This window comes from Centruroides sculpturatus, unplaced genomic scaffold, assembly GCF_000671375.1.
Source record: "Centruroides sculpturatus isolate CEXI.00-Female unplaced genomic scaffold, Cexi_2.0 scaffold1054, whole genome shotgun sequence".
Classification (NCBI taxonomy): domain Eukaryota; kingdom Metazoa; phylum Arthropoda; class Arachnida; order Scorpiones; family Buthidae; genus Centruroides; species Centruroides sculpturatus.
Genome location: NW_019385323.1, coordinates 108,870 through 130,237, shown reverse-complemented (window position 1 = coordinate 130,237; position 21,368 = coordinate 108,870). Strand labels below are relative to the sequence as shown.

Below are 21,368 nucleotides of genomic sequence, written 5' to 3'. Positions count from 1 at the left end.
TTACTCGTCATAAAACGATAAATAGTTTGTCAAATTTTTATTCATAAAAATGCAGTTTCAACTGCTTTTTATTTTATAAAATCCGTCTTCTTGCGCCACCAGAGGGCCTTTTAAACAATAGGTAGTTTGTTAGCGTTGGTCAGTAGTAGTCCAAATTCAATACGAACGTTTGTTTCTTGAAAATTTGATCACGATTTAAATACAGTATTCGCTTTTAATATTAACGACATGTCATCGAAAAGAAAACGTGTTGTGTTATCATTAAAAGACAAATTAAAGTATTTATTTCGATTATCCGGATTTTTCCGTATCCGGACTACCTTCATCCCCAATTAGTCCGGATAATCGAGGTTCTACTGTATATAGGCTACGTATTTATTCGTTTTGGCTATATGACATTAACAAAGAAAAGATATATTACATGTAAGATAAATGAATCAATACTCTGTACTGTACACTTATTAAATATATTTACGGTGTGTTTTTATCATATATACTAAACATATTTACAGTATATTTAATGTATCATTAATATCTATCTCTCGTATTGTCACATTTACAATTTTATTCGACTAAGTTTCTGGTTTTAGGAGAATATCGTTGACTTTCTTATCTTTGTCCCGTTTTTCTCTTTCACATGCTCTTTGACATAATGAGTTTAAAAGAGACATGATGACGGGAACAAATAATATTCCGTGCAACAGCGATATTACACAAGAAATACATAAGATGATTACCGATTGTCTCGATTCTAATAAAGGTAAAAATATATTAAATATTACGGCTAAAACAGTTGTTAGGCAACCTTGAATGATCGGTATTCCCGTCATGGATATAGCTCTAATTAAACGAAGATTAGGATCGGTGTCGCGAGAAGACACGTAAGCGCACGCGACGTGTGCCGCATAATCTACAGAAAATCCAATAACAACAATGAACATTGTAATAGAGTTTAAACCCAAATGAATGTTGCAGAATGACATGAAACCTAAAACACCTATTCCTACCGAAAGAACGTCAAATAACACACACACTATAGAAGTGACGTTTGGCAACAAAATGGCGCATATGAGAAACACCGTCACCGAAACGATAGACATTGTTTGAGTAGCCGTGGCAGGAATCGCATCGACGAGATCGAAATAAAAAAATAACGGATGGTATATAATTGCGTCGAAGGGTGCTTGGTCTATTTTCTTCCTTAATTGGACCAACTGACGGTAGAAACGGTTTTCATCCGCGGAGATGTTCGTTTGAAGCAGGAATCGAGAACTAATTACATTTGTATTGTTTTCTTCGAAAGAAATGTCGCTTTTAAATCTTTTCGCCCGAGGAATACGAAGAAAATAATTCTGCAGAACGAATAAAAAGTCTTTAGTATTTGTCAAATTATACGAAGAAATCAACGACGCTGTTCTCTTATCCGAAACAAAACGGAGGTAACTCCTCAACCAGGATTCCGTCATTAGCGATCCCCCAATCAGAGGATCGGATTCCAACGTTTGCATCGTTTCTTCGACTTTCTGTTGGACCAGAGGATCGGCGTAATCCAGCTTCTCTAGAATGATAAACTGTAACCTGTATTGATATTGATAATAATATTGTTTCTGTAACTCGTAATAATAATGTCGGTATGAACCTCCAATAACGTTTAGATTTAGAGTAGCGTTATAGGAAATTTTAGTAATGCCCCAAATTGAAAATCCTAAATACACGAAGTAAAATATCACTACAGATATTTTTGTGGTATTTTTTGTCAACATCCTAGTGAAATTTGTCACGATATTACTAATACACTGACAATTACTTCTGTTTTCGACCGTTTCAGAGCTAACGTAGCAAAATATTTTTTTCAAAAAGCTTTTTCGACCTGCAAATAAAAGTATTAATGATGTTTATTCCTTTGGAGAAAGTGCAAATAAATAGAGATTTCTCTGTAGAAAGTATAACAATAATATACAACGAAAGAGTCGTACAATACTCATAATAATTAAAAGATTAAGATAAGAGAAAATAAATAAGAAATAAAAGTCTTAGAAAGCATTTCTATTTTACCTGTAGAAGAGAATTTCTTCAGTGGAACAAATACTAAGGAATGTAAATTCTTCTCTTCCGCCTTTCCACAATACACGAAAATAGCTCCCATAAACGTGATCTGATATATATAATCAAAGATCAAACACGTTGACATGAAGATACAGAAATGTCTATACATTGGGATAGACGAGAATATAATTCCTACTGCAAATGAAGCGATGTTAGTTAGGGAAGTGATAGTGATGGAGACACCAGTTTCGGAAAATGTTTCCGCCATTTTCTCTGGCAAGGTCTTCGTTTTTTCACTTTTCTTCCACGCATACAGCATGATGAACGTGTCGTCCATCCCAATACCTAGGAACAAAGAAAATAACACGTATTACATTACAATTATTGCTCTTTTCATTGTGTCGTTTCTGTTCGACTTGTAATATATTCATCGTTAATTTTAATACAGCATTAATTCATAAGATAGCATTCAGTTCGTTTATTTTTATTTACCTATTTATTAAATCGATAATAATTATATATATTTCGGAACCATTCAAGAACTCTAATACCATTTTAAGTGTGTAATTATATTTATAGCATTAAAATATTACAAAGTTAAGAGATTACTCCACACAAAAAACGGTTAATTAAAAAAGGAGTTAAGTATTAATATTTCTTGCACACCGTGAAATCAATAAACAAAGTCCATAAACAGAAAAAATGGAAACAACTGTGTGGAGATGCAGTATCCATCATCAGGTGATAGAACGGACAGTTATATCTTCTGACTGTCATTTTGAAGAATATAGGCCTAATGAAGTTTTCCGAAGTCGAAACTTGAATTATTATATTTACTAAGGATTAAATTAAAACAAAATCAATCAAAAATAGACTCGGGACATAGAGAAATGCAAAAAAAAACAAAAAAAAAAACAAAATCGGAGGCAAGTTCTGCAAGTATAGGCTTACATATGTGTGTGGGACACGATTTTCTTTACCCTTTGCCTTTTATCGATAATTTCTGAAATTTTGCAGAAATTTTTGTGTGTTAGGGAATTAATGCTATTTAATTTTGGTGGTTAAAGGTCCGGGAAGTGGGGAGATAAAGGGGGTCGTGTGTCGAACTTAATGACAATTTTATTGTTTATTATCATTTACAATATTTTTATATAAAATCCAACCTCACCCTGGAAATTAAGCTTTTTGCCTTTTTTATAGTAATAAAAAATATAAAAAGTTTTTAATAATAAAATATTGTAACATACGGTGCCACCAAATGTTGCCGGGAAAGTTAAGCGACTCGTTGCTGGATTTTTCGTTTACATGAAGAATAAAAATGTGTTCATTTTTTGTTGACCATTTTTTCGGTGCAATATCTACAAAACTGGCGAAAAAGTATATAAATGAAAATAACTTGTTTACTTTTACACATCGTATACCTTTCTAGCTTCTTACCGACATTGATTTCTCCGTATGGTATCTTTCCTGCCCTTAATACGTCATTTTGCCAACCGCAATAAGAGCGACGGCAAAGAGAATTACCTTAGATACATTTGTTACAATTAATTTTGTAAAGAGTTTAACAATTAAAGAACGTTCCACTACGATTCGTTCTTTAAAGCTTCCCATTTTATTGGTTCGTATGTTATGATTTTCCGAATTCTCTTATCTCTAAAATAATGGTTACCAAATGATATTGAAAAGCATGCTCTGAATTAAAAAAATATCTTCTTCCTATTCAAAGGTCCAATACTTTCTTAGGCACAATGTGTACTCCATTCATAGCTGTTGTCTGGTAAACTTATCTTAAATTTCCATAAATTAAAAATTGCTAAAAAATGCTGTCAATTTGTTTTCGAGGATCGCTCCACATTCGTCAATTTTTCATTATTAATTTGCCATTTAAAGCGTTAAAATCGCATTTAATTTATTGATATTAAAATGTTGTCGATAGCGAAGAAAGACAAGTCGGTGAAAAAATAAAAACAACTGTGAAATTCGAAGTGCATATAATTTCATAAAAGAAAGTAACCCTTTAAAATTTTAATAAATGTAAATTAAAATTCCTTTAACTAAAGGAATTTGGACCTACAAAAACGAAATATAANAAACAACTGTGAAATTCGAAGTGCATATAATTTCATAAAAGAAAGTAACCCTTTAAAATTTTAATAAATTAAAATAAAAAATACCTTTAACTCAAGGAATTTGGACCTACAAAAACGAAATATAAAGTTTTTGACCATGAGAAATTTATAACTCTTTCGGTTTAACTATAAACATTCTCACGATCAAACCGTGCATAGTTTACACGTACAGGCAAAATTCGTCATATTGTTGTCATTCGATCACCACCTTTAACCCCACACCTGCTAAAACAATTGCTCACCTGACTAATTTTCCCACCGAAAAAGGTATAAAAACCCGACACCTTCCCCTCATGGGGGGAATCGCCGAACGTCGAAGTCAGACATCGCCTTCTCCATTGCAGCCCTACACTTTCGTCGCCGACCTATACTTGTGTCACCGCTCAGAATCCATAAAGGGCGACATTATGGGAAAATATCCCACTAGTATATGCATAGAGGTATGAACGCTTATTTTTGTAAACTCTGTCTCTCATCCGCGAAGTCTATGAAGTTTTGTAAAATTTTTATTTAGTTAGCTTGTAAAATAAACCGTTGTTTTGTTTTAAATGGTGTCGTTACTCGACTTTGCCAACGTCTTATCGTCGACCCCTCCGACTCTTCTCCACTCGCGTAACGCGTAACCGAACGTTACTACCATCCCTGACAAGAAAGTAGGTCACCGACCTGTGGCAAAAAGGAGCGGACTCCTCTTACCTCCCGGTGGCTCACAAATTGGTGTCACGGGAGTGGGATTTGAATCTAAAAATCCCTAGAAACATCACAAAACACTATTTGAGGCCACTCAAATTTAAGTTGGTTATTCGAGATCAAAGTCCATTTTCTTCGCTCATAAAAGTGGAGGAATTACACATCTTATATTTGTACAATTTCTTAAACTAGCAAAACTTTTATTACTAACATCTCTCCAGTTTTAATTTATAAACTTTTTACTATTGTAATTAATTTAAAAAAAGATAAGTGACGTAAAACCTCGGTTCTAAGTTTTACCCTGTAAAGGGACGTCTGAAATAACAGAAAACTATAAGTTGCATTTCTTCACGGACGAACCAAACGAAACAGTGAATTAACATTTAAAAAAGCGGATGTATTTGGGTTTATTATTTACTAATAATAATTTTTCGGCCGCAGTTTCGTATTTCCGTTTTCGTGAAGCTATTTTCATCTGTGTATATGTGGAGGAACACACACGGGGGAACGTAATCCAACTTAAAATTACTGTTAATATCATTTTGTTATCGACGGTTAAATCATTTCTACCTTAAAATTTACATTTCGAGCGAGTATAATTCGTCCGAAATGAATTAACGAAAGAAAATCAAATTAGATTTGGCACGTCCCAGCTAAATTTCGTACACGAAATTTAGCTTAGACGTGCCAAATAAAACGTATAACGAGGTTTTATGGAATGTCTTTCAATATGATCAAAGTAATTGTATAAAAGTTTTCTAATACATTAAAAAATGTTATAAAAAACTTACCTAATATAAGAAATGGAACCAGAGTAAGACTGGATGAAAATTTCAATCCACAGTACATTAATAAACCAAATCCAGAAATTACACTCAGGCCAGTAGCTAACGACGACATGATCCCTACCCAGGGTTTACTTCTGAGAAAATCCGGCGACAGATTGACCGAAATAGTGTAAAGTAACATACAAAACATAGATAACGGAAGGAAGACTTTGGTAATCTTGAAAACGTCGATTAGGGAATTTTCAAACGACGTAGAGATATCTTTGACTACATTTATCTTCTCGAATTTAAGCGCACTAACACCGTCGACGAAAACTTTCTCCCATTTTTTGCTCAGACTTTCCATCGTCTCGTCCGCATCATTTAGAAAGTAAATTAATCTTAGGGCCCGAGCGAAAATTATTTCATTTTTATCATTAACAGCGATTCCTCCTAAAGAAAGTACGTTGTAATTTTTCTTACTGCTCCTATTTATAGGATATTTCAACGCGAACGTTCCGTTTTCGATCCGCGCAATTTTACTTTCGAGAAGAAGAATGCTATTCTGCCAGCATTTTCCATTATTCTTAGCGCACAAATCTTCGTACTTCCATTGGCCTTTATCGGAAAAGGTGAAATTACGTATATTCTCGTCCAATGTAATTATTTCTTGGAAGACGGACGATCGAAGAACGGACCCTTTGTCTCTCGTCTCGACTATAACAGTGGCGTATAAATACGTGTCGATGGATCTTCCGGGTTGAAAATCGGAAGAAGTGTCCATGGGAAACCACTTCCTCAACTGCCATCGATATTTCCCGACGACACCGTTAGAAGTAACGAAGATGTTTTCGCTGTTGTCTATTTTTAGTTTCTGTAATCCCGTGGCCAAGAGAAAGCTGAAGAAAATTGGTCCTATTAAGAACCAAAAGACGAATCTGCTGATTCTCCTTCCGTGTTTTTCGAACTTTTTACTTAGAAGTTTGTACGCGAATCCTACTTTCATGTTTGACCTGAAAAATACGTAAAAAAAGTTTACGTCGGAAGCATTTCAAAAAATTTCGACTAAATTATTATTATTATTTTTTTGTTTTAAGACCAAAATGCAATTGCAAACTGATTTTAAAATATCTAATCAAATTTGTAGATCAGTTTGAACCGAAAATCTACATTGAAGTTTTGCTTTTTAAAAGAATTTGACGATTCATTTCGAATTAATTTTAAAAAGCAAAATTCCACTTATAACTTATTTACATATTCATACCGATTAGCAGAAAACGGGATAAAACAAGAATATTCCTCGAAATTCTCAATAAAAAACTCAGTATAGATGTATATTTTATGTATATAGAAAATATTTTAATTTATTTATATTTTTATAACATTTTATTCAAAGCCCTATTAATAAAAAAAAATTATTCTAACATCGTCACAGCGCCCGGCTGCAATTTCTAGTCATAGTTTTAATTTATCTCATTTAAAATATATGTTACGGTCGCGATTTAAAATTAGTAGTGTCTCGCCCCTGTCCATCATACTTTTCCTCCTTGCAACAGAGTCCTACCAATCATCTATCTTACTCCGTTCTCCAGATTAACGAAGGACAGACATCAGACGAACAGACAAACGACGGTGAGAATTTATAATAATAATAAACGACGCTTTTATCCCACGACTTAAATTAGAGTTAGATAACCTAATAAATAGGATTTAACAATTTGGATGGCTTATCACACCAAGACCAAAGTATAACTTTATTTTTTAATTTATAAGTCTACAATTTTTCAAATTGTAGCCCAGTATATTATAAGCCATATATTTTAATTTTCGCCAATAAAAATATTAATTATTTACTTACGGTTTGCCTAGTTTTCTTCAAAAATTATTTACGAATATATTCAAAATTAATTTTTTAAATTTAAATTAATCATTTTATTTATCAGCTGATAATTACATCCTAAACTGTAATGCAGTAAGACGTAAACATGGGTGAGAGTTTCAAAAAAAAAAGAAACAATTCGTAACCAGGTGACCCAATTCTGCGACGTCTCGATATGGAGTAATCTACTTTTATTTACTGTTTTATACTACTTATTTTTTAAACTAGCGCGTGTTGAAAGAAAATTACGTAGATATTGCGATAAATTTTGTATTGGTTTCTAGTCAGGATGGCTGACATTTTGTATAAGATCCGAAGTAAAGTGGGCTCTCCGCTAAGGTGTAGCTCATAATTATAAAGGCGGTGATTTTAATTGGAAAAATGTTAAAATGTGTATTTATTCAATTTAATGAGTTTAAATTTTTATTACGTTGCCGCGTAAAAAATTATGAAACGGGTGAAAAATTATTTATCGACACGATGGTTTGCGTAAAAGTCGGAGGAAAAACAAGAAGAGAAATTGCCAAACATTTCGGCAGATTTACAACTGTAGCTGACAATTTTATGATAAATATAAATAAAAAAAGTGATAAATAAGTATCAAAAATATCAACGGAAAGCCATCAGAGTTATCGGCAAGACGGAATTATTCATGAACTTTCTAATAATTGTATAAATTTGAGATCTTTTTCATCACGTCTATGCATTTCTACGGGCGAGTTAACTCGTTCGGCAATTTTAGACTTTTGGGAAACGAATGGTATTGAAAAGCATGCTCTGAATTAAAAAAATATTTTCTCTTCTTAAATGATACTAACGACATCATTTAAGGACAGAACAGCAAATGTATTGTAAGAGGCAGCAAGAAGAAGTTGGAATTTTTGTAAAACTAGCGTTGCCTTTATTACAGTAAAATAAATGCTACTGTCTATCAAATCTTGCTTGAAAATCACCGTCTTTCTTTTCGTAAAAGAACTCGAAAGCCCCTTCAGGATCTCGCAACGAGAAAATACTCCAATCCGTGCTCCAAAAATACCATTTGAATGATTTTTAGATAAACCTCAGCCAGTTACGAATTGGCCAGTATCCACTTATCATCGACTTATCGGTATCGACCTATTCGTTGCCTTTATAATAATGGGTTCATTGCCTTATTTTTTCTGAAGAAATAAAACACTTGGAATATTTTTTAAGAATAAAATACAGCCTTAAGAATTTTATTTTCTGTTAGTAAAAATAAAATTAATCTGTAAGAGTAGGAACTACTAATGGCTTGTAAGTATTTTCTCGATCCGGGAAGAAATTTCCGCTTCTTCACAGTGAAGGCCCTGGTTACGAATTACAATTTTAGGAGAAAGATGTATAAGATAATAAGATATAAATAATATAAAAATAAAATAAATAACGATAAAATAAATGGTGATAAAACGTTACGATAATTTTAGATCAAGTACAACTGAACGTTTAAAAGTAAAGGATAAAATAGAAAAGATAAAATATAAAATGTCGCGTCAAACAATATTATACTCGTAAATTGCCCACAAAAGTTGTGTTTTATCAGTTATATGAAAATATTTTGAAATGTGTAAATTTTATAAATAATTAGTAATAATGTAAATAAAAGATATAAAAGCTGACATTAATAAAAATATAAAAATAAATAAATTAATTAACATATAGTAAAAATATATTCTAATATAAAATCGCAAAACACCGCAATGTATTATTCATAATTTTGTATCTTTCCCTCTTATCTTTAAGATATTGCTATCTAATTCTAGAGTACACTTCAAAAATGCGACGTCAGTAACGATTAGAACATAATAATCGCGTATGTATATGCCTACGCGCTATTACTGCAATACAACGTCTATTTATATACGATAATTAAATATATAAAATATTTATAGCTCGTTCGTAAGATTTAATTTACATTATAAGTCAAATACTGTACATGTAAAAGGAGATTGCAACCAACACCTTACGTAAGCCATGCACGCGAAGGACGAGTGCTATAAAATGTGTTTTAATTCTTGTAAATGTATCGATAATAAACTATTGTTTTCTATTGAAATACAAAAACTTTACGCACCATCGTTTAATTAAAAATGAAAGAAAGTTATCGTAAATAAGTGATGTAATTAAAACAGTAACGTTACCTCGCAGTGTTTTATGTCTTTGCAGCCGTTACTATGCAGTTTCTTTTAACCAATTATCGCTTCCCATTTATTACTACACAAACCTCATCACCTATTAGATTTAATTTGATTCTCTTTACTGTAATAAATATGAAAAAAGACACTGATAAGATTGTTGCTAAACACTTATCAAATTACTTTTGTATGACAAATGAAGTAAAAAAAAATTTCATTTATAAACATCAAAAATAACCTCGGCCCTCTTACTAATATTCTAAAATTTACGACGTATATAAAAATACAGGAAAAATTTAAATAAAATATTTAAAAAAAACAGTTATTTTTTAATCACGTAGTCTATCATAAATACAGCAACCTTGGACTTTCAGACACTTTCGCTCGCGTAATACCTCGGTGCTTTAACCCAGTTTTCCGTGCCAAATTGGAGCTTGACATATTTTCAGCCAACGACGCCACACTCTCATTTCGGTAACAGCAAAATCGATTTTCACACACGCTTAGTGTGTCAAATCGATTTTTACTGTCTCTTATATTTTAATATTCTAAATAATATTTTAAGCTTCGCTACCTATTTACAGCAAAAAGTGTAAACTTTCTTACTTTCCGTTTTAGCTCTGGGTATGAAATCCTCTCCGAATACGAGTGTCTGGTTACGTCTTGAGAAAAGAAACATTTCACTTCTGTTTTCGCGGTGGGAGGTAACATTACTTTAATCAAGGGTGAAAAACGGGTTGGCGGGTGGAATTTCTGTTATAATGAAGGACAATTCGAATCAATCAAAATTAAAATTCGCCACGGCTCACTCGAGGCGCATACACGGAATATCAACGAGTCAATAGAGAGGTTGAGTATAAATCCTTTATAATTATAAAATCCACCGACTATCCAAACACCATTGTCAAACTTTTAGGCTTACGGGAAAGCGGCGCCGAACGTCACACGTACACGTTTACACGTTTAAAACGTGCGCCTCAACCTCTCTAATCTGACACTTCCGGTGAAGGAAAAAAACGGGAACGTAACACTCATGGAACTATGGGCAAAGTTCTTATTTCCGGAAATGTGACGATCGCGTGCGCAGCTGTATATATATTGCCACATACAACAGTTTTCCGGGTTTCGTAGCTTTTAATATACACCTTTTAATTCAAAATGCTAACTAAAAACACAACTAATGGATGGTAGAGAGTAGGCTCAGCTGGGCTTAGCTCAACTCTGGACTGCGGATTTCTGCTGAAGAATGGATAAGGTGCTGGTGTTTTAGATATTATTAACAGATAGAAAGGCGACATTGGAATGGACGACTACGCAAGGACATAACGTTTTAGAATAATATTCTAATGGGGAGTTTCGAGTCGAGTACAGATTTTTCTAAATATATATTCGCTCACATTTTAAATGTAATTGGATACAAAATTAAGCATTTCAGTGAGAAATATCGACCGAAAACCGCAAAACCACATTTATCGATGGCTCGACATTTCCAATGGAATTAAAATAATCTAAAATTAGAATTGGAATAGTTTTTCTCGATAAAACCTGTCAAATAATTGTTTACTTAATGAAATGTGTAAGAGGCCAATAGGGGGAGTGAAGAATTCTACCCACCCCAGTCAAAGTGAACGAACGGTATGGGAGAGTACGTAGGGTGGTAGACACCGAAATCAGTCTACTTGGAAACTTTGTAAATGGCAGTAATGACGAAAATTTTCTTTACGTCCTACCCCATCCGAGATATGATCCGTAAACCCTGTATCTCCCTTCCCCTCGAGTTCTACGCTGGAAAATTTAATAATAATAATAATATTTAACGCTCCTCACATAAAAAGTTTTGTTCCAAATATCGTTTTGTAACGTTTATCCAGTCCTGAGACATTAAATAAAAGAGACGCCAATACACACACGCGAATGCGTACACACACAAACCCGTTTATTTAAATAATTATAATTAGTCAATAACACGTATAATTTCTTGGCTGTTATATAAAACAGAAGGAAAGTATGGTCACGTGTCAAAAAACGAGCCTCAAGATTTTATGTTTGTGGACTCGAGTGCCTCGAAACGTCGAGAAACGCAAAAAAGTTGAGTTTTTTCCTGTACGAGTAGATGTTAGTGTGTGGTGGGCATGAATTTTTTCACCCTCTTTGAAGCGTGATAATTTCTCAGCCTTTTGTCGATAATTTCTGAAATTTTGCAGGGAGGTTTGCGTATTAAAAGGGGATGGATGTATCTATTAATTTTTTATGATTAAAGGTTGACTTAATAGAGGCGAAGCGTTAGCGGAAGCCTCTTCTATGTGACTTACAGAATTGTATTCGTTCTCAAAATCTGTTCAATCGATTCTGATTGAACTTTGCCATTTTCCGTTAATTGCCACGAGGAATCTGAAAAATACAATAAAAATGGAGGTCCGTGGCTTTGTTTTCGAGATATGCGGTCGTACTATAAGCACTCGCGACCAAGGAATATCGCACCAATCGCGCGACGTTCCACGATGGCTAACACGCCTTCAATGGGCTTATAGGACCGAGTTCGTTCCGAAACTTTAATGGGTCGACTTTGATAAAACTTTGCAATTTTTCATTAGTTGCGACCGAAGGATCATTTAAATGTAAAAAATAGGAGTCCAGGACTTTGTTTACGATTTACAAAGGTACGAAAGTGACAATGTCCGTGCTTTCTGACGCGACTGACAATTCGCGCGAGACTTGACTTCGTCCACCAACGTAACTCACCATTTATCGAAAACAATCATGAAAAACTGATTTTTGGCTGGTCGGACTATACTCGTAGAAGCAATCCGCTTTCCACGAATGTCACTCCATCGAATATCGCCTTCGTCTTCCAAATCCTCTTCGGTCACTTCACCGTTTTCGGGGGGTGAAACGTATACGGCTGTTTCTTTCTTTGTTTCCGTGGCTATCATTTGATTATTGACGAAGTCTGATTATCGAGTCCCTTCTAAATCTAAAATTTCACCTAATTTCGACTCACTACAAAATGTACAAATAAAATAAATTAAATTGAAAGAAAAGTATATCGATATAGGAAATAAAGTCACTATAAGTTACGTCCTTCCGGGATCAGCTTAAACGCAATACAATACGTGTACAGGATGTTACTGTTACGCCACCGCTACACATTTCTTTCACTTGTTCGAAACAATCAAAATCATTTCGAATAAAAAGTTTAAAACCCGGACTCGATTATTAATTAATTTACAACGGCAATTGGTATTTAGTTTTTACAACTAAGCCATACCTTTTTGTGGACGATGCCGTGACGACGCGTGGCAATAAACGACAAACTACAACCAGAGCTGGAAACTTTTTATTACGTTGAAAAAATATGTGCTAGATGCACCTAATCTTCGGACGACCCTCGTTTCAAATGAAGATAGACAATCGTGAGACGTTCGATTTTAAACAAATGGCAATAAATTTTCTCTTCGGTTTACGTAACGGCAGACGTATATCGATAAAAACTGGCTTTTCTATAGGCAATGAAGACGAAGATACGCGCGACTTGTCCTTTAAATAACTTCCTTAACAATTAGGCAAACGGCTTTGCGAGTAATGCAAAGAATGTATTACACTTTCGTAAAGTGAATTGGTGAGTGGAAGTGAACGTCACTTTGATTGACAAAGGGGAAATAAATATAACAGTAATTCACCAACAAAAAACGACTGAGTGGCAGGATTTTTATTTTTCAAGGTCGGGCGTTAAACAATGAAGTTGATATTCGACTCGATTGAAGTAATTTAATTGTTTCGTAATTTCCGAAGGGCATGAAATAATTTTGTAGTATTTAAACCCCGTTTAGAAAATATATTTTTAAAATGTTCTCTAGAGTGTCCTTTCATTAAAACTACAAATTACGCACAATTATTCTCTCGATTAATTTCAAACTCCGGAATACAATAAGGTAAAAAACTAGGGAATTTCCTGGATATAATTTATGTAGATGTATGCCCCTTTGTGTCTGCATGCTTGCGTGTCTGTATGTGTATTGCGTCTCTTTTATTTAATGTATCAAGATGAAGTAAGCATTACAAAACAAAATTTGAAACTTTAATTTGAAACTGTAAGGAGCATTAAATTTTATTATTATTATTATTATTATTATTATTATTATTAGGCCTATTAAAATTTCCAGTATTGAACTGGAGGGGAGGGGAGATACAGGTTTACGTGTCATATCTCGGATGGGGTAGGACTCATTACTGGTATTTACAATATTTTAAAAAACTCATCTCTACCCTCGAAAGTAAACCATTTTTTCGTTTTTGTAATAATTTATAATACGGTATAAAAGTTATGTTTTAATAACTTCNTGTCAGTTGCAGAAATAGTCACGTATATATATATATATATATATACCCTTAAAAGACTCCATTGATCCAATTAAATTCTTGCTTATCTAACACGTCCAACTGCAAATTTTTGTATAAATAAACTAAAGCAATTGTTTCAGATTCAAACCGAAACGTTAACAGTAATAGATAAAGAGTAGGTTGGAGTGATGACGTTAAAAACGAGGGAGTAATAATTAACATAAATAATAATCTTATGCTGGAGCAGATGGCCAAAGTATCGTTCTGTTAAAGCCATAGAAGTGTATATATATATATATATATATATATATAGCCTATATATACACTAATAAGGATACTTCACTCCCATATATATAGGCCTATATATATGGGAGACCCTAGATTAAATCTCTGGCTCGATATTTTACTTGCGGTCACTCTGGATTATTATTATTATTTTTTTGCGATTGTGTATAGGCCTAAATGGTGTTATAGTTATCTGTACGTAAGTTGTAGTTTTGCAGACCGTATGAACATTCATTTATAATGTTACGAAAATATTTTTATATGATTTTGTCTATCGTTGTATGTTTTTATGTTTCCGTTTATTTGTGTGGCTATTTTTCGGATAGGAAAATTCATATTGATTTGAGTGACACAACGTATAAGTATTCGAAACACATTGGCAGATCATACTATTTTCACATTTGTGATAAAGATACGTTTAAGGTATTTGATATAGGCCTAACACATATTTGTAATAACGAACGTAACCAATTGAAAACTGATGTAAAGAATATGTCAGAAATGTTCTTGAAATCGCCTTCTACCTGTATACTGGCGAGGCCAAGTCAATCCGGAAAAACTACATTAGTTAAAAAAAACGAATAATACAAATGTTTACGACTAACCTACAACGAAAGTTATGTAATTTCATTGTGTTTTCCAGCAACGGTATTTGAAAGAAAAAAATTTTGAGTTTATTCGGAAATTTTCAGAGAAGTTTGAATTTGTAGATTTAGTAGTTATTGACAATTTAATGAATTCATTATTTAATAAAATTAATAAATTATTTATAGTTGAATGTTATCGTTATAATATAAATGTAATTTTAATACAAAATGTATTTCCAGTTTATATCTACTCGATTATATTTAAAAATAAAAGAAATGAAATTTAAATTGTGTGTTTAGCTCGACAAGCTTTTCTACAAAATTACTCTTATTTTATGACTGTCAATATTGCGGTGGACTGGCATTATTCAGTCACGCCAGTCCACCGGAAATAAAAGCAATATGCGAAATATGATACAATATTTGGAAAGTTATCATTTAAAGTAAAGAAATTGAAAAAAAATATAAATCGCAATTATCAGATAAAAATTTATTGCTTAAAATAAAAAAGCGTTTATTTAAATCAATCCGAAAGATTTCTATCATTAATAATTGGTCCAATATTGAGTGCTGTAAATGGAACTGTAGGTATTTCAAATGGTTAAGATAATGGTATTAGTTCCACCTCAATTAATTACATCCTATCGATATCAAAAATCTGAAATGCTACTATAAGATGAAATCAATGAAATTTCACGAGATCTATCGCAAAAAACAGATCATATTATCTACACCTAGTGTTTTTTTATAAATATGTTTCATCATTAATCAGAAAATTGAAAGAAAATAATTACAGTCGAAATACCCACGGAGAATTTGTAATAAAAAATACATCACTTAATATACAGATTATTTACGTATCGTAATTCGTATAAATGTATAGATGTATTACAAGTGTTTGTAAAAGTTTAAATCGCATTACGTGACAAAGCTAGCATCACCTATTAATTGGATTAAAAAATGGAAAGTTGGCAGCCTAGAATGTAATATTTTCAAATGTTGGTTTAATATAACTGATTACTCGAATAAATATTATTAGGAAAGAAAGAAAAATTTAATTTAATTCTAGATGAATATTAAATATATCATATAAAATTACTTTATACAAAAGGTGTGAAATATTAAGAATAATTGAAACTAGCAAAGTTTACTTTAAACAAGAATAATTCGGAAGTTGAATTATTGATAAATGATGACTACGAGATTTATTTAACAAAAGACGATAAATTATTATATATTTTAAATAACGATCATCGACATCAAATTTACACGATCAGTTCTTTTTACTAGTAGAAAAAAATAGAACAAAGACTGTATTTAATATTGTTGTAGAAAAACGATTAAAAACAATATCTATTGGATTGTTTCATTCGTCACAACAACTGTTCAAAGAATTATTCCATCTTAAATGTATATTGTTACCTAAGAGAAAAGTAAAATTAAATATATCTATTAAATATATGTGAGACTAGCCGAGGATACTAACCACTTACACGACTCAGAATATATGTGAGATTCGGTCTCGATACTTTTTATAGGAGGGCTGTTAATGTTTAAACGATCTAGAGGATTAATTCCAGATCTACGTCAGGATTCCTTGACACCAGTTAATCAAATTTAGATACGCGGATTAACACGCGTTATCCTTAACTCGGGATTCGGAGGATCTAAGGTAACTTGAATGAAAATGAATGTCTAATAGAGAACAAACCGTTTTATAAAACAAATCAAAATATTTAATAAATCAAACAATAAAAGTATACAACGATGAATCTAACGTATAGGGGAGATCGGGGCAAGATCGGCATGTTAAGCTTTACTTAAATTTTGTGTAATAAATACTGCTGTAAACTGAAAAAAAAAGCCTTTGCATATTGTCTATTGGAATGTTACCTTACTATAGAACTGGTTAAAATCAGTTTGGAAATAAAAATAATTAAAATAATTACAACTTTACAAGAAGAGAGAAATTGACGAAGTTGCCCCGGGTATAGGGGCAAGATCGGCAACTTCTCTCTTTTTGTAAAGTTGTAATTATTTTAATTATTTTTATTAAAGTTGCCCCTGGTATAGGGGCAACAGTAATGGGGCAAGATAGGCACGTATATAAAATTATGTTATTAACAATGTATAAGTTGGAATTCACTATTAAAACAAAGAAATACAAATCCAACACCCATTTAATATTATTACAACGAAATGCAAGTTCAAAGACATATATACATGAATAACAAATGCAAACATGTTTTCATTTATCATCTGTTTGATTTTTATCCTTTGCTTCTAATGTGGCTTTATGTTGCCGATCTTACCCCGCTAGTCATGATTTCGAAACATTAAGTACAACCCTGAGAACAGAATGCCAAGCCACGATCTGGCCACGTGAATAAGTTGAAGTTACATCCTTCTAACAGGAAAAGTAACTTTCGTTATCATGGAATTATAACAAAACCTGCCAATTCAATATAAATGGAAAAAAAATATTATATGGAATTGAACGAAAATGAAAATTTGCTTGATAATTCAACTACGCTTGTTGGAGAACAATAAAAACACTACACTCAACAAGCCACCAATAAAACTCAACTGCCTAACCTATAACCAAAGTCTCCTTTTAATTTGTTTTTAAAAAAAAGCGCTTGACAAACTTGCCCCGCATGCCGAAGTTGCCCCGGTCTCCCCTACCTACATCTATCTTAAACTATCTTATTGCTACCTAACGCGTGAGAGATTTTACATCGATCTATCAGAGTCTATATTACCTTCACCGTGTTTTTCGTATCTATTTCTGTATGAGGACCTTCCTTCTTTAAGTATTTCTCTTCTTCTATTCCGTTGACAATCTTGTCGTATATTTATACTTCAATTAATCGGTCTCGTATGGCCTTATCCGTCTGGTATGACGATCACTTGTGTCGTATTCTCTTCGTATGGCAATACCTCTTCTTAACAGCCTCTTAACGTATATCAAATTTTTCCGTATGGCAAACCCTTTCCTTGTCGGACTGCCTTTTATCGAATGTCGGACTTATTTTGTATGGCAAACCTCTTTTCGTCGGACTGCCCCGAATGGCGCGAAAAGGCCCTTTTATTTGGTCTTCCGTAACGTGTGCAAAACTCGACTCATCCTGAGTTAGCCTGGGAAATGAAATCAACTTCCTTTCAAAAATCCGATGTTTCCCCCGTTTTTAGATAAAATCTTGTTGAAGTTTAAAATGTTATTTTCTATTATTTTAATTCTTCTTTCCAACTTCTTTCTAATTAAAATGATTTTTCCCTTACCTCTTTAGATTCTCACATATATGTAAAATATAGAAATATTCAATAGAATTTGAAAATGTATTAAGAGATATATTAGGTTTTACTAATAATAAATTAATTGTAAGAGAATATATTAGCGAATATCCTATAGAATTAATGAAATATATGTACTTTGTGATATTATTTCACCACATCTTGCAGGTGTTGTACATTCGCCATTGTTAATTATTGCGACAATATTATAGCGCGACATAGACGCGCTATGTGATTACTGAGACAGGTAGTGTAGAGCATTTGCCTGTCCGCAGTCCAAAGTGTTTCCCTGTGAAAAATCTATAAGTATTTTATTTTCTACATCTTACCACTCGGGTTTTATTTATTTCTAAACAGTACTTTTTAGTTCTAATAAGCGCCATCCTTAATAATAGCCGATCGCTTAAAACCACCGAACTCTGTTAATTACCATATTTTGACGAGTATAAGTCGCACTTTTTTACTACTTTTCGGGGCTCTATCTAGATTACCTAGATTACTAGATCTACCTAGATTACTAGATAATCTAGCGTAAATTACTAGATTATCAGAGTAGCGACACACGAGTCATCGCCACCATGTTCTGTCGACTCTCGACTAATTCCAGGAGGGCTTATATCACAGCTGCAACCTTTAGATATGTCAATAAATAAGCTATTCAAGCAAGCAATTCGTGATGAATGGAACAAGTGGGTGATGACTGCTGCAAATGAAGGTTTAACACCAACAGGAAGAATAAAACGAGCCAGCATCGCGCAAGTGTGCGATTGGGTGCTGCGTGCTTAGAAAGGTATTAAAACGGAAATCATTATTAACTCATTCAAGAATCGGAATATCTGATGCTCTGGATGGTACAGAAGATGAGGCAATCTATGAAGATTCTGATGATTCAGTCAATACTTCGGGAATTCAAGAAGAAAGGGATGATGAATCAGTCATTAATGACGTCATACATATGTTTCCTAATGGGTGTAATTTACCCGTAGATGGCAGTGATTTACTTGAAGACTTTTTTGGCCGATATGATTAATAAAATGCATCTTTAGACAATCCCATTAAAAAAGTTTTTTTCTAAATTTTTTTGTCTCAAAATAAGAGTGCGTCTTATACTTGACAGCGACTTATACTCGTCAAAATACGGTAATTAGTTGAGGGGTAAGGCATATCCAACGGACTGGCCACGTGGTGTTTTCGGATTTTTCTTCACCTATTATAGGGTCCCGCTTCCCATAAAAATTTTCCTGGAAGTTTCAAATCGCAGTCTAAAAGTCCACAGGTGACAATCCCAACATAATTAAAAATATAATATTTGTTTGTAGAAATTTGTTTCTACAAACAAATATTATATTTTTAATTGTGTTGGGATTGTCACCTGTGGACATTTTAAACTGTTTTACATATTCGTGCAGAGGCATAGCCTCTAAAGAAATGTTGTCTCTGCAATGGAAATAGTTGTTCCTGGTGATTAGACATGGCAAGTAAACTTGGACTCGTATCCAGATGAATTTTATGTTTTATTAAAATGTAANTTCCTGGAAGTTTCAAATCGCAGTCTAAAAGTCCACAGGTGACAATCCCAACATAATTAAAAATATAATATAATAGTATCTGTTACGAAATTTTAATTTTATTAAATTGTAATTTCGCCAGCCCCTTTTAAAAAAGAAATAGAGTGCATAATAATTATCCGAATCATCTATTGAAGTTTAATATCTTTAAGTTATTATAATACATAGGCTAAATTAAATAGATTTTACTGAGAAAGACATAGTGTGAGTTTGCTAGGGATTTTTAGTTCGAAACCCACTCCTGCTACACCAATTTGTGATGTTTCTAGGGATTTTTAGATTCAAACCCCCACTCCCGTGACACCAATTTGTGAGCCACCGAGAGGTAAGAGGAAGTCCTCTCCTTCCGGCCACAGGTCGGTGACCTACTTTCTTGTCAAGGATGGCGTTTCGTTCAGTTACGCGTTACGCAAGTGGAGGAGAGTCGGAGGGGTCGACGATAAGACGTTGGCAAAGTCGAGTAACGACACCATTTAAAACAAAACAACGGTTTACTTTACTAGCTAACTAAATAAAAATTTTACAAAACTTCATAGACTTCGCGGATGAGAGAGAGAGTTTACAATAATAATCGTTCATACCTCTTTGCATATACTAATGGGATATTTTCCCGTAATGTCGTCCTTTATGGATTCTGATCGGTGAAACAAGTATAGGTCGGCGACGAAAGTGTAGGTCTGCGATGGGGGTGTAGGGCTGCGATGGAGAAGGCGATGTCTGACTTCGACGTTCGGCGATTCCCCCGAGGAGGGGAGTGTATCGGGGTTTTATACCTTTTTCGGTGGGAAAAATTAGTCAGGTGATCAATTCTTTTAGCAGGTGTGAGGTTAAAGGTGGCGATAAAATGACAACAATATGACGAATTTCGTCGATAATTGTAAACTATTCACGAATTGATCGTGAGAATGTTTATAGTTAAATAGAAATGAGTTATAATTTTCTCATACACCTCAAATTTCGTTTCTGCAGGTGCAACTTCCTCTAGTTAAAGGAATTTATTAAAAATTTAAAGGATTAAATGCTTTTATTACATTATATAAACCTCGAATTTCACACATAGCATAAGAATTTAAAATGAAGAACGATCATTTTTAATCACATATATTTAGTCAGAGATTTAATGCAGACTCTGGCATATATATAAGCCTACTGCTTTTATTTAGGCTACATAACAACCGGAAATGTCATATTATTAGCATCATTATCGAAACATCTTATAATATATTTTTCTACGTTAATTACTCTGTATATGTAATGAAAGATACATAAAACAATTTTATATGTATAATGATATACAAAAATATTCTAAAATATTCTTGTTGTTTTATTTCTCGCTTTGTACCGAGAAATAAATTAGATTTTAATTTTATATTTATTCATTTATAAGATACCAGCAGGTAAGTCCAGCATTTCTCGGTCAAAAAAATAAGAACAAATATTAAGATACGGCAATTTCGTACCGCTAACCCCTCTATCGTATCCTTCTATTGTATTCTATTGATATTATCGAATTTGGCTTACATAACCACAAAGTTTATCTTACATAGCCAATCTTACTCGCTTTCACCGTGTGCAATAATTAGATGTTAGGTCACCCCTCTTCCAAAGCTAATTAGAGAATATTTAGAT

The 21,368-nt window shown here is 33.1% G+C and overlaps 1 protein-coding gene across 6 annotated transcripts; it reads right to left on the bottom strand.

Annotated features, from left to right (window-relative positions):
* Positions 1–334: 334 nt before the first annotated feature.
* LOC111637636 (patched domain-containing protein 3-like) lies at positions 335–20,461 on the bottom strand. 6 transcript variants are annotated; one of them, XM_023383172.1, is made up of 5 exons: positions 12,407–13,741; positions 5,657–6,645; positions 2,243–2,391; positions 2,056–2,155; positions 335–1,870 (listed from the first exon to the last, which is right to left on the bottom strand). In XM_023383172.1, exons 1-5 carry the CDS (start codon positions 12,595–12,597, stop codon positions 573–575), a joined length of 2,727 nt encoding a protein of 908 aa, XP_023238940.1. In that variant the 5' UTR covers positions 12,598–13,741; the 3' UTR covers positions 335–572. The 6 variants fall into 6 exon arrangements, with proteins under 6 accessions (XP_023238940.1, XP_023238939.1, XP_023238943.1 ...); XM_023383171.1 differs by having other exon boundaries at positions 2,056–2,391; positions 12,407–12,664; positions 12,933–13,741; XM_023383175.1 differs by lacking the exon at positions 12,407–13,741 and adding an exon at positions 20,321–20,461 and having other exon boundaries at positions 2,056–2,391.
* Positions 20,462–21,368: the final 907 nt, after the last annotated feature.